This window comes from Emys orbicularis, chromosome 8 (assembly GCF_028017835.1).
Source record: "Emys orbicularis isolate rEmyOrb1 chromosome 8, rEmyOrb1.hap1, whole genome shotgun sequence".
Lineage (NCBI taxonomy): Eukaryota > Metazoa > Chordata > Testudines > Emydidae > Emys > Emys orbicularis.
Window position 1 is genome coordinate 99,869,704 of NC_088690.1, and position 17,574 is coordinate 99,887,277.

The following is a 17,574-nucleotide window of genomic DNA, read 5'->3' on the forward strand; positions in this document are numbered from 1 at the left end:
GCACACCCTCTCACTCTCAGCTCCTTGTGCCTCTTGCTCCCAGCTCATCAGACTCACACCACAAACTGAAGTGAGTTCCTTTCTAAAGCCCAGGTGCCCTGATTAGCCTGCCTTAATTGATTCTAGCAGCTTCTTCTTAATTGGCTCCAGGTGTCCTAATTAGCCTGCCTGCCTTAACTGGTTCTAGCAGGTTCCTGATTACTCTAGTGTAGGGCTACCATATTTAAAAAATAAAAAAAGAGGACACGCCACGGGCCCTGGCCCCGCCCCTTTCCCCACCCCCGGCCCTGCCCCAACTCCGCCCCTTCCCCAAAGTTCCCGCCCTAACTCCCCCTCCTCCCTCCCAACCGCGCGAAAAGGGCTGCCCGAGCGCTACCGGCTTCAAGGTTTGCCGGGCAGCCTCCAGACCCTGCGCCCCCGGCCGGCGCTTCCCCAGCGCAGCTAGAGCCCGGGAGGGGAAGCGCCCAGCCGGGGGCGCAGGGTCTGGAGGCTGCCCGGCAAACCATGAATCCGGTAGCGCTCGGGCTTCGGGCAACCCCTATGCCTCTGGACTCTGCGCCCCCGGCCGGGCACTTCCCCTCCCGGGCTCCAGCTGCTCTGCTCCTCCCCTGACTCAGACTTCGGCTCTGTTTAAGAGCCAAGCTGCCCGAGCCAGCGCTACCGGCTTCGGGCAGCCCCCTTGCCTCCGGACCCTGCGCCGCCGGAGCAGAGCAGCTGGAGCCCGGGAGGGGAAGTGCCTGGCCGGCGGCTTGGGGTCCGGAGGCACGGGGGCTGCCCGAAGCCGGTAGCGCTGGCTCGGGCAGCTTGGCTCTTAAACAGAGCCGAAGTCTGAGTCAGGGGAGGAGCAGAGCAGCCGCGGGAGAGGAAGTGCCCAGCCGGTATTTTTCCCGGACATGTTCGGCTTTTTGGCAATTCCCCCTGGACGGGGGTTTGATTGCCGAAAAGCCGGACATGTCCGGGAAAAACCGGACGTATGGTAACCCTACTCTAGTGGAGCCCCTGCTCTGGTCACTCAGGGAACAGAAAACTACTCATCCAGTGACCAGTATATTTGCCCTCTACCAGACTCCTGTACCCCACTGGTCTGGGTCTGTCACAACACACACACACACACACTCTCTCTCTCTCTCTCTCTCTCTCTCACCCCCACACAATGTCAGGAAGAGGAGTGAAATATTTTAAGTAGTAATATAGAGAACAGTAGATCTAATCAGTTTATAAAATATTCACCTTATAAAGATAGGTAGTGAATGTATATAGCTAGATCTAGCTTTACAAATTAGTTATTTTAAAATCCAAAACACAGTTTTGAAAAATGAATAAAGTTTAAACTTTTTAATACAGTACCTAAATTTTAAGCAGTCTTTCAGTATGCTTAATCTTGAAAAGTATTGTATATATCTTCTAAAGATCTCTCACCTTGGATTAATAGATGATGTGAAGGACAAAGAATTTTCTTCCAGAGCCTCAGTCTGCAGTACATTGCCTTTTATTAATGCATTGAAAAAGTGTGTGCATTTAAAGCACACAAACCTAGCATCACTCTTTTCTGTCTCTCCTAGCTTGTGTCCTCAGTGTGCAGCTGGCTTGCTTAAAAAGGGAAAGTCCTTATGACTTCATTATTTATTTGTCTTTAAATAGCACTGAAAAAAACAAGAAATCATTTAGCTTTCAACAGCATGATTGAGCTCCAAACAGAATCTCATCCAGTCGTCCTTGCCTGGTAGCCTAAAGCTATGATGTGGAGCCCTGAGGATGCCAGGAGTATAAAAAGAAGTTAGAACATTGTAGGGGCATCTCCGGTATTAAACATAAAAGGATAAACCAAAATAAAATATAGAAACCTAGTGGTAAAACAAAATAACGCCCCCAAGCAGAGAAATCACTGTTGGGTGATGGGAAGGCACTCTCTTCCCCCAGCAGCTGCCTAGTGCTTCTGCAGCACTGTAGCCCCTGAGATTTAAGTCAGGTGTTTCCTTACAATTGTAAACGATAAGGCTATGTCTGTGCTAGGAAACTTCCTGGAATCACTATAGCAGAATAACTATTCCATGTTGTAATTATTCCAGAATAAAATCACTTTTATTCCAGCATAGAACGCACATACAGGAGGGTTATCCCAGAATACCTATTCTGGGAAATTTCCCTGTGTAAACAAGCCCTAAGACTTCCTCATTGGTGAGGACAAGATAGCTCGCTATTAGTTTTACCCTATTTATTTAAAATATGGCCCAAGTTAGTAGTGACTGTTAGCTATTACATAGTCTGAGTACAGGTGCATTTCACAAAAACAAATCCCAAAACATAATAATTGGGACCTTTGTCACTGGTCTCAGCAGGGAGGCCAGAGATTTAAGGGAAATTTTCAGAGGCACAAAGGGGAATTAAGAGGCCACAGGGGGTTGGCAACGTGTCCGTCGTAAAAATGTTGAGGTCCATGGCATGGGGGGTGCTCACCTTGGGCGGCTTGGCTCTCCCTGCAAGCAGCTCCCCGTCCCTGCTGTTGCTCATTTGTGGACCCCTAAAAATTTTTGAATAGAGGTGCAGATCCCTTTGGAAATCTTAGTCATAGTCTGTGGACCCCAGGTTGAAAACCACTGTTCTATGATAACCATCTTTCGTGGACCCCTTAGACATAGTCTGTGGACCCCAGGGGCCCGCGGACCACAGGTTGAAACCACTGGGCCAAAGGATCAAGTTGTTAATGATCAATGACAGTTTTGTTTATAATAGACTTAGCACAGATTCGCCATTGCTTTGTTAAATTGTTAACTGGAAATTTCTAAAGAGATTGTTATTGTAAACAGAAGCCTATAATGCACACAAAACAGATTTATGTGCATCCAACTTTACGGACAATAATAACGCTATAATACCATTGAGGGTTTCTGGGAACGTAAAGTACATGAGGGGAGGCCACACTGATTCACTAATTTTACTATGAGCCTTCAACAGAATTAATTTTCTGTATTATTCTTGTCATATGTAACACTTAAAAAGGCTACTGTCGCTGTCTATTTCCCTGTCTCTGCTACATTGTGCTTCTTTTGTAACACAAGGAAAAGTACATTAGTGTATCCCTAACACCTTCAGTGTCTACAAGCTTTAGAGGGAGTGATACTTTAAAGTTTCTTTCACTAAGAGTTGAAGTTTTTCCTACTTATGCCTGAAGTTAATTGCCTGACTTTTCAGAGGTACCCAGTACCTTCTATCATTGACCTTAATGGGAGCTATGGATACTCAGCCATACAGGTCCTCTGCCTTGCACATCCCATTCCCTTGTCTCTCTTCAGGGACCCCCCTCGTGAGACACTGCTTCTCAAACAGTCCATTGGGCTCTAGAGATGGTCCTACTGCAGCATCAGGGACAGGGATTCTACTCCCAGTATTTCCTGGTTTCCAAGCCCAAGAGAGGGATGAGACCTATCCTCAACCTCTGCAATCTCAAAAAATAATCAGATGGAGGAGCCTTCCGACATGCAATTTTCTAAAGTTCTGCTGTACTCTAAGTTTTTATCTAGGGTCGTTTCCCAGCTTCATTGGAACTAAGTTATATATCTATTGGTGTTCTTCCTAAGCCACATTCAAGCCCAGTGGAGCAGCGTCTTCACATTTTGGATGTCAGGTGATGTCTAACATTTTATCTGGACAGAACTAAACCTTTCCGTTCCTTACTGTGTCTGTTTCATTTGCAGACCAAATGAAGGGTCAAGCAATCTCTTCACAGACAATCTCCTGGTGGATAACATCTTGTATCATGAAAGCATACGAAATAGCCCAGGGTATGCCTCCTTATGGGGGGACAAGCTCATTCCCTGAGAGCTCAGGCGACGTCAACAGTATTTCTAAATGACATTTCTGTATTGGACACTTGTAGGGCAGCCACATGGTCCTCTGTGCATATTTTCAAACTGCTACGCCACTACAGTTTCGTCCAGATCAGATGCAAACTTTAGGAAGGCAGTCCTGCAGTCCTCTTTTAAATAGACTCGGTGCCCCATCTTGTGCAAGTACTGCTTCTGAATCATCCACGTTGAAGACACAGTGTCATCTATTTGAAGAAGAAAAAACAGTTACCTACCTGTAACTGTTGTTCTTCGAGATGTGATGCAGACGTATTTCATGATCTGCCCTCCATCCCCTCTGCATTGAGTCTGCACTTCTGACATTTGGTGCGAAGGAACTTAGCGGGTCAGAGTTGTGCCACCCTTATACAGCCAGGGGAGGGACTAGGGCTGCAGGGTGACGACTAGGCAAAGTTCTCCAGCTGTGGTGTGCAGGGTGTGCACACTCATATAAAATACACGTGACTGCATCACATCTCAAAGAACAACAGTTACAGGTAGGTAACTTTTTTTAAATGTTGACCTTTTTATTAACGAGTTCTCTAAAAAATACTTTAGAGAAATCAAGGCCCATTGGAAAATATTCTTTAATAATTTCTATTATATAAATCTCACTGCGTGATTTTTTAAAAAATTATTGGAATAAATAACTTGCATTTTATTTCTTTAAAATCATCTGATGTCCAATTCAGAAACCAAAATAGTATTTCATCTTTGAAAAGCTCACATTAGAGAAATATTGTTAGTCTTTAATGGTTTCTCTCCTTTCATTAATGACAAATGTTTGCTTTTATATTAGTGGTGGTAGTTGAGTAGCACATATGGTTAAATGAATAATTTAGATGGAAGCCTCGCTTCATATACTGAGCAAATGGCCACAATGCCATAAAATATCTGAGCCTTGAGATAAGATAGAAGTAAGTTGTTTTCGTGGAGGAGCCATGAATGTCCATTTTCCTATAATGTGGAAAGCATATTGCATCTGATTTATCATGTAAAAAGCTGTCTAAAGACTGAACAAAATCAAGTCTGTTCAATAGATTCTTTTCTGCTGCACATCACTATGCTGTATTGCGTTCTTATGGAATAGAGTGGTAGTTTGTTTGTTTGAGGTTATGGTTAAGTCTGTCAGCACTTTTACAATAAACTATCTTTTTTTTTTTTCTCAAGGCCTTTGTTTAGTGCTGAATATTTTAGGATGCTAAATTTTGCACTTATGTCTTCACAACTGCATAAATATTTATGTAAAAACTTAGCAGACCATACATATTTGTCATTTAGAGTCTGTGGTACTATAAGAAATATTAAATTTCCTATGGACTTTTAGGATCTGGATTTGGTTTGCATGGCTCCCATAAAATGTTGGATCTGTAATGGCCTAAACAATTCCCTAAAAAAGCTTTGACACAACAGAAAGTTAGGTTTTTGGGTCAGTAATTTCCCCCCCAAAAGTCTCTAATAGGTATCTACATAAGAACCCATAACATCAACAACTTTGCCCTTGCTATCAGGCAGGGGGATACCAGTTTTAAAAAGTTGGTAGTCATTTGTTGGACTAAGATGTCCTAATTTGCTGTAACAAATGTCCCTGTTTGAGAAAATAGCTTGGAGGGAATTTTCCTCCTTCTTTTGGAATTATACCTTGTTGAAAAACTAAAGGGAAAGTAAACTTATGTGAGTATTATTGACCACAGTTCTGACCTGAAAAACTATCTAAACTCTGGGCTTACTTCATTCTGTTCCTAGATATTTTGGTTTTTCAGACCCTTCGTATTACAGGGGCATACTTTTGTGTAGTTGATCGTGATTTAAGTCATGTAGTTAACAATAACTAAAATCTTTAATTGAAACACAAGAATTTTGTATGGAGAATTACAAAATCTATCATAGTAGGATTGAGTATTGAATTTTATAGAGTGTATAGCAGTTGTACCCCAAATCTATCTTGATTACAGTACACACTTTATAGATTTTACAGTGTTTTATTCAGTACTTTGCCCAGGCTTTTTCCCTCCCCCAACGATAGGTAAGCATTTTCCTTGTAGCTCATGGGTGAAGATAAGTTTACACCACAGTACACAAGATTTCATTTTCATTTTGTGGGGGTAGTGTCTTAAAAGATCCAAATGCATCGTCACATGTTGCCACTGTGTGTGTGTGTGTGTGTGTGTGTGTGTGTGTAAAAACATAGGCTCTATATATGCAAGAATCATTTTGGGATTTTTCTTTCTATAAGCTTAATTTTTTTTATTGTATTTATCTTCACTGCTATGCTCAGGTGCTGTAGCCATGTCTATGGAGAAAAATATAGTCTGAGCAATGATTTTCTCTATGTGATATACATGCCTAGCTGCACCTCTGTTATACACTATATAAAATAAAGCCTGAAGAATCAATGTGTTCCTAGATTCTAAGGTCAAAAGGGACCACTTGTGATCATCTAATCTAACCTCCTGCATAACACTACCCATAGAACTTCCCCAAAACAATTCCTGTTTGAACAAGAGCATATTTTTGAGAAAAACATCCAATCTTGATTTAAAATTGGCAGTGATGGAGAATCCATCACAACCCTTAGGTTTTAATTACTACTTGGCACAATTAGCAGATTATCATTGTGGAAGCCTGTATACCACCTGCTTGTATCCTGCATATCTGTAGCTGGTGCTTTCACTAGCATTAAATTCACTCACCTTTAAAATATAGAGAACTTTTAAAGGAAATGCTTAGCCTACATTACTTATGTACATAAATGAACCCTTCATCTGTAGCAGTGTTTCCATCAGTAATGGCATGTTTTTCAGAATTTTCTGACTTCACCAATTAAGCTGCTGAAAGAATGGCTCATTACACACACAGTAATAGCTGACTTTACTTGCTGGAAAATATATAAAACATTCCTATATTGAACATGCCTTCATGGGGAATCCAAGTCTTGCTGCTCAAGTGTAGAGATGGAGAATACAATTAAAATGTGAAATTGCTCTGCATCTTATACACAAAATATTTAGCTGCATAGATCTCTTACCTTGTACCTGTTTAGGAGATTTTGAAGCCAGTTGTGATCTTAGTAGGGGAAATAAGACTAAAATGTTTGTATTCAATAAGAGAGGCACAAGTTAACTGAAGAGCAGGGAAATTCCTTATGTAAAAGGGAAAAGTTCTTCTTTTGTTCTAAACGGTGTGATTTACTACCTCCTAAACAAGAGTGGTGTGATCCTCCTCATAAAAGCTCAATGTCTGGCGGCAGAAGGATCCTTTGGCTCAGGCACTACTCAAGACAGCTGTAGGGCTGCACTCTGAGGACTCTGTTCCAAGCCTTGGCGTAGGGGACATGCGCAGGCAGGGCTGGTAGGTGGAAGGGACATGTCGGGGGCAGAAGTGCAGCTCACAATGCTGTGATGATTCCAGGAAGCCAGTGGGGCTGATGTAACTTAGACAGACCTTCAGGACAGTTTGTTCTGATGGAAGCCTCTGCAGATCCTGGAGGATTGAGAGGTCACAAAGGTGGCCTAATGCCACCTTAGCTCCCCACCAGCCACCATCTGAGATGAGAGTTTTGAATTCTGCCTGCTACAGGTGTAGGACAGAATTGTACTCTAGTTCCCCATATATTGATCCAGTTAAGTTCTCAAATGCTTTCCTTGACTCTTCTTAATTGACAAGTCTCTCATTTGATGGGGCCTTCTCCCCTCTCCCACTTTCTGTTGGATTTTCACAGGGCTCCATTCCTGCATCTCTTCTTTTCTTCCACTGAATTCTTTTCTCATGTTAGCTTGTCTACTCCTATGGCTTTAACTGTCTTGTTTATGCTGACTACTCTCAAATCTCTCTCTCCATTCAGCCCCATATATCAGCCTCCTCCACAATATCTCTAGCTTTTCTCCGTCCAGACAGCAAAAACCTCATCCAGTTCTTGTATGAGATTCTGTTCTGTGCATCTTAGGGTATGTCTGCACTACGAAATTAGGATGATTTTATAGAAGTCAGTTTTTTAGAAATTGATTTTATACAGTCCATTGTGTGTGTCCCCACTAAGTGCATTAAGTCGGCGGAGTGCATCCACAGTACCAAGGCTAGCGTCGACTTTCGGAGTGTTGCACTGTGGGTAGCTATCCCACAGTTCCCGCTGTCTCCGCCACCCATTGGAATTCTGGGTTGAGCTCCCAATACCTGATGGGGCAAAAACATAGTTGCGGGTGGTTTTGGGTACATGTTGTCAGGCCTCCCTCCCTCCGTGAAAGCAACGGCAAACAATCGTTTCTCGCCTTTTTTCCTGGGTTACCCTTGCAGACGACATACCACGGCAAGCATGGAGCCCGCTCAGCTCACCGTCTCCTGGGTGCTGCTGGCAGACGTGGTGCTGCATTGCTACACAGCAGCAGCTCCTTGCCTTCACGGCAGCAGACAATGAAGTACGACTGCTAGCCATCATCGTCGTCTCCTGGGTGCTCCTGGCCGACCTCAGTGAGGTCAGTCAGGGGCGCCTGGGCAAACATGGGTGCTCCTGGCAGACCTCGGTGAGGTCGGTCAGGGGCGCCTGGACATAAATGGGAGTGACTCCAGGTCATTCTCTTCTTTAAGTTTCATCTCATGGAGATTTAGTCCTGCCTGGAATATCATGCGAGCTGGAGGCTTCTGCCTCAGGCTGCTCTCCCAGCCGGCAGCACCGCGTGGTTGCACCTACACCAGCCTACCCCTTGCTCCCATGGCTCATGAAGCCTGGACAGTAGTAAGGAGCAGTTCAACTATAGGCTGAGCAAGTGCAGAATGATGGCAGAATGTGTATTTGGACGTTTAAAAGCACGCTGGCGCAGTTTACTGACTCGGTTAGACCTCAGTGAAACCAGTATTCCCATTATTATTACTGCTTGCTGTGTGCTCCACACTATCTGTGAGAGTAAGGGGGAGACGTTTATGGCGGGGTGGGAGGTTGAGGCAAATCGCCTGGCCGCTGATTACACGCAGCCAGACACCAGGGCGATTAGAAGAGCAAAGCAGGGCGTGGTGCGCATCAGAGAAGTTTTGAAAACCAGTTTCATGACTGGCCAGGCTACGGTGTGAAAGTTCTGTTTGTTTCTCTTTGATGAAAACCCGCCCCCTTGGTTCACTCTACTTTCCTGTAAGCCAACCACCCTCCCCTCCCCACTTTGATCACCGCTTGCAGAGGCAATAAAGTCATTGTTGTTTCAAATTCATGCATTCTTTATTAATTCGTCACACAAATGGGGGGATAACTGCCAAGGTAGCCCGGGAGGGGTGGGGGAGGAGGGAAGCACCGGGTGGGGTGGTGGAGGGGGGAGGGACAAGGCCATACTGCACTTCAAAATGTATTGAATGCCAGCTTTCTATTGCTTGGGCAGTCCTCTGGGGTGGAGTGGAGTTCTGATAGCACGGATTCCTCTACCCATACAGCGATCAGATCCACTACCTCTGGTTCGGTCCATGCTGGAGCTCTTTTGTGATTCTGGGACTCCATGGTTACCTCTGCTGATGAGATCTGCACGGTCACCTCTGAGCTCGCCACGCTGGCCAAACAGAAAATGAAATCCAAAAGTTCGCGGGGCTTTTCCTGTCTACCTGGCCAGTGCATCTGAGTTGAGAGTGCTGTCCAGAGCGGTCACAATGGAGCACTCTGGGATAGCTCCCGGAGGCCAATACCGTCGAATTGCGTCCACACTACCCCAAATTCGACCCAGCAAGGTCGATTTCAGCGCTAATCCTCTCGTTGGGGAGGAGTACAGAAATCGATTTTAAGAGCCCTTTAAGTCGACAAAAATGGCTTCGTCGTGTGGACGGGTGCAGGGTTAAATCGACCTAATGCTGCTAAATTCGACCTAAACTCGTAGTGTAGACCAGGGCTTAGAGGAGTGAGGGTGGCTGAGGGCTAGAGTGGCTGTAGGCCACCTTTGCACCCTCCCAGTTATGGGTTGCTCCAGGGAGCGGCTGCTGATATAACTTAGGCAGCCCTCACCAGCTGCCTGTGGGCTCCACACCTTCCTACTTATGATACCACCTCTATGCCAGAGTTTGTATATAGGTCCTCAGAAGACAGCCTGTGGCAGTCTTTCTCAACTCCTGCACATAGGGAATGCTCCCCCAACCAGATCTTGGGCTTTTAGAGCCCCTTTATGCTGTTCTGGCTCCTTTTACCCAGCGTACAGGGGCAGGAGAGTTTCAACCCTTATCTCTCTCCTTCATTATTGTAACATCCTCATCATCGTATCTAACTCCAAACACTCATGTTGCTGTTCTCCATTGCTGTACAAAACATAGCCACTGAGATAACTTTCTTAACTTAGTTCATCAGTTTGATTCTCTCTTTGAATTCCTCCACTGCTCCAGCATATCATGTGGATGATTCTTACCCTCTATCTTCTGTCTTAGGTTTTTATAATCCTGCCCATCACCATAGTATCTGATCACCTTCCATGTAATATTGACAGTAAAAGCCAAGTCCTTAGGGGACTTTCTGGAGTCCTCACCTTCAGTGGGTATTTCTGGAGTGGCAATGGGTAGCATTTGGTACATGTTATTTTCACTAACCCTGCCACATTCTGAACTGCTTTGTACTCCAGTTCCCCTCCTCCATCATTGCTTCATTAGCAGGCTTCAGCTGTTGGTCCAGAGAATTTCACATGATGCCAGTTTTTCATTCCTCAAGAGCATGTGTGCCACCTTCAGAACATTTCAATAACATATGCTCAGTGAGAAGACTTGCAGACTGCTTTCATTTCTAGGTTTGTGTGCCAAAACATTTCTTTGTTTAGCTAGTTTAGATGGGAAATTGCTTAATAACACTGCACATTGAATGTACTTCAATTGTTAATGCATTATTTCACTGTATAATCACTCACTGTACATTTTCCTAACAGTTAGAGAACAGAAGTAGGTGGCTGTGAGAACCATTTTTTGAATTTTTTTACTTTTTTGCCTGCAAACTCTGTCACACAATATAACATTGTCATGGTTTCTTGCATTTTCATTTCGTTTAAGTCAATAAAGTTGATACAGGTTTTAGACATTTAAAAATTTGATATTTCAGGAAAACAGACATATGATAGCACACTATTTTATATCTGAGATTGTACTAGTCTGTGAAAAATCAAGTCATCATTGACTAAAATGAGATATATTGTCAACTTTTACATGAACATTTATCACATAAGTACACAGAAATCTGGGATTTTGCATATGTAGATAGGTACTTATCTAGCCAGGATGTTGGGGGGGAATATTTATATACATTCTGCTAATGAAATGTGTGCAAATGTAGAAATGCAAGTGAGCACTATTATTTAAAACTCCCTACAATTTATTTTTTTCTTATTGTGCACAAGTGTGGGAACCATTCAAGGTAAAGTGGCCTATTAACACCCCTCCAGTCATGGGGGGGGAGCGAGGGGGAGGCAGTTGGAGGGAGGATGTTAGAGGATTGTTGTAATAAGCCATAAATCCAGTGTCTCTATTCAGTCCATGATTTTTAGTGTCTAGCAAAGTTATGAATTTAAGCTCCCAGCCTTGTCTTTTGAAAGTGTTGTGCAGGTTTCCTTTGAGGATGAGTACTTTTTTGCTTTTGTGAAAAATCGTTTACCTATAACTCTGCCAGACACTAAATATTGTGGACTGTATAGAGATACTATTTATGGCTTGTTGCAACAATCTGCAACCCACTAACACTCCCCTCTACCCCAACTGCTTTACTCTTTCCCTCCTTCTTTCCCCCCTTATGACTGGAGGGGCATAAACGGGGCATTTCACCTTGAATGATCCCTTGAAATATGGGTTAACTACTTATGCTAAACAATCTGTTCCACCTTTTATTTATATGTGACACTCTTAGTGCCTTTCCCAGACCTGAAGCAGAGCTCTATGTAAGCTTGAAAGTTTGTCTCTCACCCCAACAGAAGTTGGTCCAGTAAAAGATATCTCACCCACCTTGTGTCTCTAAAAAAAAATCTGTCAATCTGTGAAGTTAGTGGTGTTTTCACTGAAACACCTAAACTGCTTGTGCTTGTGCAAAATACACACTCACTCTCTCTCTCTCTCTCTCTCTCTCTCTCTCTCTCTCTCTCTCATTCTCTCTACATATTTTTTCCATTTTGAAATTATTCTCTGGCAATAATCTCCATCTTAAGTATAAAGAATACCTCTCCTTCTACCAAACCCTTTGAAAACAGATGAAACATTGAGTGCAAGATAACTTTTTAAAAAAACTATACACTGTATATGAGATAAACAGCTTTAGTGGCACAGATGGATGCTCTCCTGTTGTCAATGGATGGAGAACAGATGTTCATTCTTATTCTCCTGTGCTGCATTGTGATATTTTATATTGTCAACCATAAGATATTGCTGTCCTGCCTAAGAGAGGTGACAGTCCCAGAGGAATGCACTAGAATAGAAATTTAAGTTCTTCCTGAAAGGATATGGCCAAAACGTACTGCCGAGAAAATCTTCACCAACAGGCCTTTTAATTGTACCACAAGGATTAATTTTTTCTCTGGTCCTGTTCAACATCTACATGCAACTACTTGGGTGAACTGGTAAGATGACATGGACTCAAGTGCCAGACAGCTCCACTTATCCTCCACCATATACAGCTTTAGCACTGCCACCAGAATGGCTCAGTGCTAGGATGAGATCAGCTTGTGGCTGAAGAATAGCTGGTTGAAACTAAACCAGAGCTAGGGTTATGTGCAGAGGAAAACCCTTCTAGAAAGTAGTAGCTACAGTGCAATTTCATTGGTTGAAGGCATGCACCCACAACTGGTCCATTCAGTCCATAGTTTAGGAATGTCCTGGTTTCCTCACTGATGCTGAGCTCTCATGTAATATCTGGAAGTAATGCTTTCTACCATCTTATGTTGGCAAGGAGACTCCAATTTATACTTGCAGATGATAACCTGGCTATACATTACTTAATCTCCTCCTGTCTGGGCTTCAGCACTGCAGTATTCTTGCACAGTGAACTTAATCTAGGGATAACCGTCAGGAAGATGCATTTCAAAGGGTAACTGAACTATAAAAATGAAGGCAAAAACACTCCAAGTTCTCTTTCCCTATCTGTGTGTCTCTTTCACCCAAGAAGACAACAGCCTTTGGATTTTGGGAACAGATTCTGGCCTGAGAATTTGGTCAGCAGTGTTACTGGGAACATGTGGTAAGGCAATTCACCTTGAACAAAGTCTAGTTTAAGTTTTAGTACTAGGAAGAGTTTTATCTTTATTTTTCTTATCATTTCTGACTTTAATGCATTATACTTGTACTCACTTAAAATCTTTGTTGTTAAAAAAAAACTTGTTTTATTCTCTGGTCTAATCAAAACTAATCCAGTGTTGTGTTTAAACTGAATTGTGTGGGTAACTCCATTTAAAATAGCAAACTGTTGGATATTGATCCCCTTAGAGGGGCAGTGGGCCTAAAATATTTAAACTGCCCAAGAGAGGACTGGACAGTACAGAGCACAGGTTTTGGGGGGAAATTCAGGACTGGGAGTGTAGTGGGGTCACCCTGCAAGTGGTAACCAAGGCTTGGGGGGAACCCCAGAGTGTGATTGGAGCCTGCTGGCAGGGTGCAGCTATACAGAAGAGACACTCAGGGTGGGACCTGCATGCTGTGAGGGGCCCAGGTTGGGAGCTACAGCAGCAAAGCATTGTGAGGCACCCCAGGTTGCAGAGCAAGGGTGACACAGCCCCTCAATGGTGTGGATCACACCCTGGAATATCATAATTGGATTCTTTGAAAATGTTTTTTCAGTTTTTCTGAAACTGAGAAAAATGTTCCTGTTTCCAGTTGTATGTGAAAAGAAAGGTATAGATTTACAGAAGCAAGTACCATATATACTCGTTCATTAGCCCGTTCGTTTATAAGCTGACCCCCCAAAATGGATAGGTAAAAATAGCAAAAACTGTATGACCCTTTCATAAGCCGACCCTATATTTCAGGGGTTGGAAAACTTTGGCTCCCGGCCCATCAGGGTAAGCCGCTGGCGGGTCAGGACATTTTGTTTACTTGGAGCGTCTGCAGGCATGGAGCCCCTCAGCTCCCTATGGCCATGTTCGCCGTTCCCAGCCAAAACGACAATGTTTTAGATATTCAATGATTCCATAGAGTTTAAAATCATCAAATTTTGGTGTAGACCTGCTCTTCGATGCGTCACATTTTTACCAAAAATATTCGGCTTATGAACGTGTATATACGGTAAGTTATTTTATTCCAATATCTCCTTTTCAATGATAATGTGATGAAACCAGAGCAATGCAGATATTTTGAAATAAAAAGGTAGTATTATGGCACTGCAGGTTTTGGCTGTTTCAGAACCTACAAGATGAATCCAGTTGACTAAAAGCAATCATAAAATTAAGTGGTATTAAAGACAGTCAGGTGGAAATACAGGTTTCACAAATCCCGCAGCTTCCCGTAGCAATTTGGAAAACTGAAAAATATGCTGACTTGCATGAATGTTCTCCCAATCTCATTTGAATCATAGACTATCAGGGTTGGAAGGGACCTCAGGAGGTCATCTAGTCCAACCCCCTGCTCAAAGCAGGACCAATCCCCAGACAGATTTTTGCCCCAGATCTCTCACTGGCCCCCTCAAGAATTGAACTCACAACCCTGGGTTTAGCAGGCCAATGCTTAAATCACTGAGCTATCCATCCCCCGCTCATTTGTAGGATAACTTGCTAGCACTACTTTATCATAATTCTGATTTCAAAAAGTAAATGACAGGCACATTGTAAATATATTACATGATCTTTTTAAATCAAATTATTTTAAATCCATCCAACAGCTGAAGATCCAGTTTCTCTTTATGCTACAAGTTTTTTATCAATATTTATAAATATAACTCTGAATCAGTAACATTTGTATTGTACCACCCTTTAATTAATTGGATGTATAAAATATTTTATCCTATGTAAATAAATGTGTTGCTCATTCTTACTTAGACTGTAATCTCTTTGTGTCAGGGATTGTTTTTCATCATATGTGCCTACAGTCCCCAACAGAATGGGGCCCTGATCCTAGGAGGAGTTCTCTACAGACTGCTTCAGTCCAAATTATAATGCACTTCTTTACTCAATAGATTTTTTAAAAATGGAACCACAGAACCAATATGGGGGACATATCTGAGGACTCCCGTTACATTGGGAAAATTCTTATGAATTAACAAAGAATATAGAAAATGTGTGTGTATATATATCTATCTATCTAGACTTGGAATCTTGGATCTTAAAAAACCCAATCCTGTCACAAGTTTCATAGTGGCCCTCTAATGAGCTGAGAAATAATTACATGAGTTTTTAAAATAAATCTGGTATCCGTGGCTATTATAGTGGCATAAAATAGATTACAGTAGTTATTTCATTGAACTCCAGGAGGGCCAGATCCTGCAAATGCTTACTGCTGAGAGTAATTCCACTGATTTCAGTTGGAGGTGTTTGCAAGATTGAACCCTACATTAAAAAACAGTTACATTTGAAGAGCTTCTTCTATTTTAATGATCAGGAATGTGTATGGCACTCCTTGTATATTTAGTTCAATTAAAATAGTAAAAAAAAATATTTAACAGCCAAAAACTTAGCAAAGATGTTTTGTATAAAATTATTCTTTATTAAAATGGATGTATTTGTAAACAGGAATCCTTCAGTCCTCACTTTGCAACTTGGAAAGTAATAGTTTTTCTCTGCATTTACTGGTTAGCCGGCTAGCATAACCCATTTGTCATTTTATGCCTCTTCTATGGTGGTGGGGTGTACATCTTGTGTGTTTGTTTTTAAAGAGATTGACCTTGAGTTTATAGGATCCTTCCTATTCTGTCATGTCAAATCTAAAATCTGTTAGGGTTTGGGTGAGCTTGATCCAAATCTGCCTTACAAAATGAAGGCTGAATCAAATGTTTAGCAAAAGCTTTATTCAGTAACTTATGTTCAAATCAGATTTATACATGTTAGATTATTTTTTCCTTCTGTTCACAGCTTCCAGCAGACCTTACCAAGATGCATCTTACAGACAATCCACATCCACAGGTGACTCATGTCCCTTCCAGCCAGTCTGGATGTAGCATTGCCAGTGACTCTGGAAGCAGCAGCTTATCGGATATCTACCAGGTAAAATTGCAGAAGTTTCTTGTTTTTTGCAGGGAGGGAACATTTGTATTGTAACATTCTGCATTTTGCCTTTTTAATATTTAAAAGGGTAAAATAGTACTTTATTAGTGCCACTTTCACTTCCATGCAATAAATTTAAGCAAGTACTGTAGGTTTGTTGTTGGTGCATGTCTGATTTTTCAGGTCAGTGCAGAATTTTATCTAAAGCTATTACATTTTGGCAGTTTTGTTTAAAAAAGTAATCTTTACTAGTCGGCATACACTGGCATTTTTTTTTTCTTTATTTTACACTCCTATTCTTTGTGCATCTCACCTGCTTTTCTTCCCTCACCGCCACCTCCTTTGGCAATGAGCTAGGTGAAACTGACCATTGGAAGTGGTATGCAGTGTAGTTGTAGCTGTGTCAGTCCCAGGATATTAGAGAATGAGATGGGTGAAGGAATATCTATTATTAGACCAACTTCTGATGGTGAGAGAGACCAGCTTTTGAGCTACCCAGAGCTCTTCTTCGGGTCTGGGAAAGGTACTCCCACGTCACAGCAAAATACTACTTATGCTAAACAATCTGTTCCACCTTGCATTTGCTGTGACACTAGGAGTACCTTTCCTAGATCAGAAGAAGAGCTCTGTGTGGCTTGAAAGCTTGCCTCTCTCACCATCAGAAGTTGGTCCAATAAAAGATATTACTTCCCCCACCTTGTCTCCATAAGAAGTGGTGACAGAGAGAGAGCAGCATAAGATTAGCAATCGTGTTTTCACTTATTTTTATAAGACTAAAATAAAGTCCAGGTTTGTATTAATTTTCACAACAAAAATGTGTTGTTGTGAAAAACAAGAGTGGAATTACGATGCAGGGTGAAATATAGTTAGGAGTCGATGCACAGCCCTGAACACCACTTAACACATGACTTATATGCGACCTGCAAAAAGAAAGAATTGTATGTATGCATTTTTTCCATCTTTATTATCCATAAAAAGCTTGATGGTTTTTTTTTTCTGCTGCTAGGTTTTTTTTTCTAACCTTAGAAATATTAGGAATGTCAAATCTTGTCTTTCCTGTTTTTTCCTTGAATTCTTTTCGGAGGACCAGAGGAACTGCATCGGGAACATTGTTGGCACTTGATCAAAGAGGCAGGAGTGTTTAATCTTTAGAGAAGAGATATTTTCTTCTAACTGTCTTTTTTTTTAACTTTTGGATTAATTCACATTAACAAAATCAAGCAAGAAAAGCATGTTTAAACAGTATGAATAAAAATAACTTTTTCTTTAATTTAATCTAGGGTTCATTTGCTTGGTACTCGTGATATCAATTTACTTGTTCTTCAGAGATCAATAGTCTTCAGGGAGAAAATAAGTGGACCTGAACTTATGGTTTAAAAAACAAACAAACAAACAGGAAAAAGTTTTTTTGCATTTTGTGTATTTGTGTCCGGGGAGATGTTCATGTTTTCTTTCAACATCAGGATGATGGTGCAGCAGGGGCACTCCCTCTCCATTCTTCCTCATTTTCAGGTCACTTTTATGTGACCTTTAGAGTCTTGTCATTTCCTTCAGTGGGCCTGAACTTCATCAGGTGCATGGTCTTACGTAAATTTAAACACATTCCTCAAGAGTGA

At 42.1% G+C, this 17,574-nt stretch overlaps 1 protein-coding gene across 1 annotated transcript in view; it reads left to right on the top strand.

Moving 5' to 3' along the window:
- Positions 1-17,574, top strand: part of RAPGEF6 (Rap guanine nucleotide exchange factor 6) — a 236,294-nt gene that overhangs the window by 139,671 nt on the left and 79,049 nt on the right. The window contains exon 7 of the mRNA XM_065410106.1: positions 15,827-15,958. Within this exon, the coding sequence (XP_065266178.1) occupies positions 15,827-15,958 (132 nt within the window). The remainder of the gene's footprint in view (positions 1-15,826; positions 15,959-17,574) is intronic.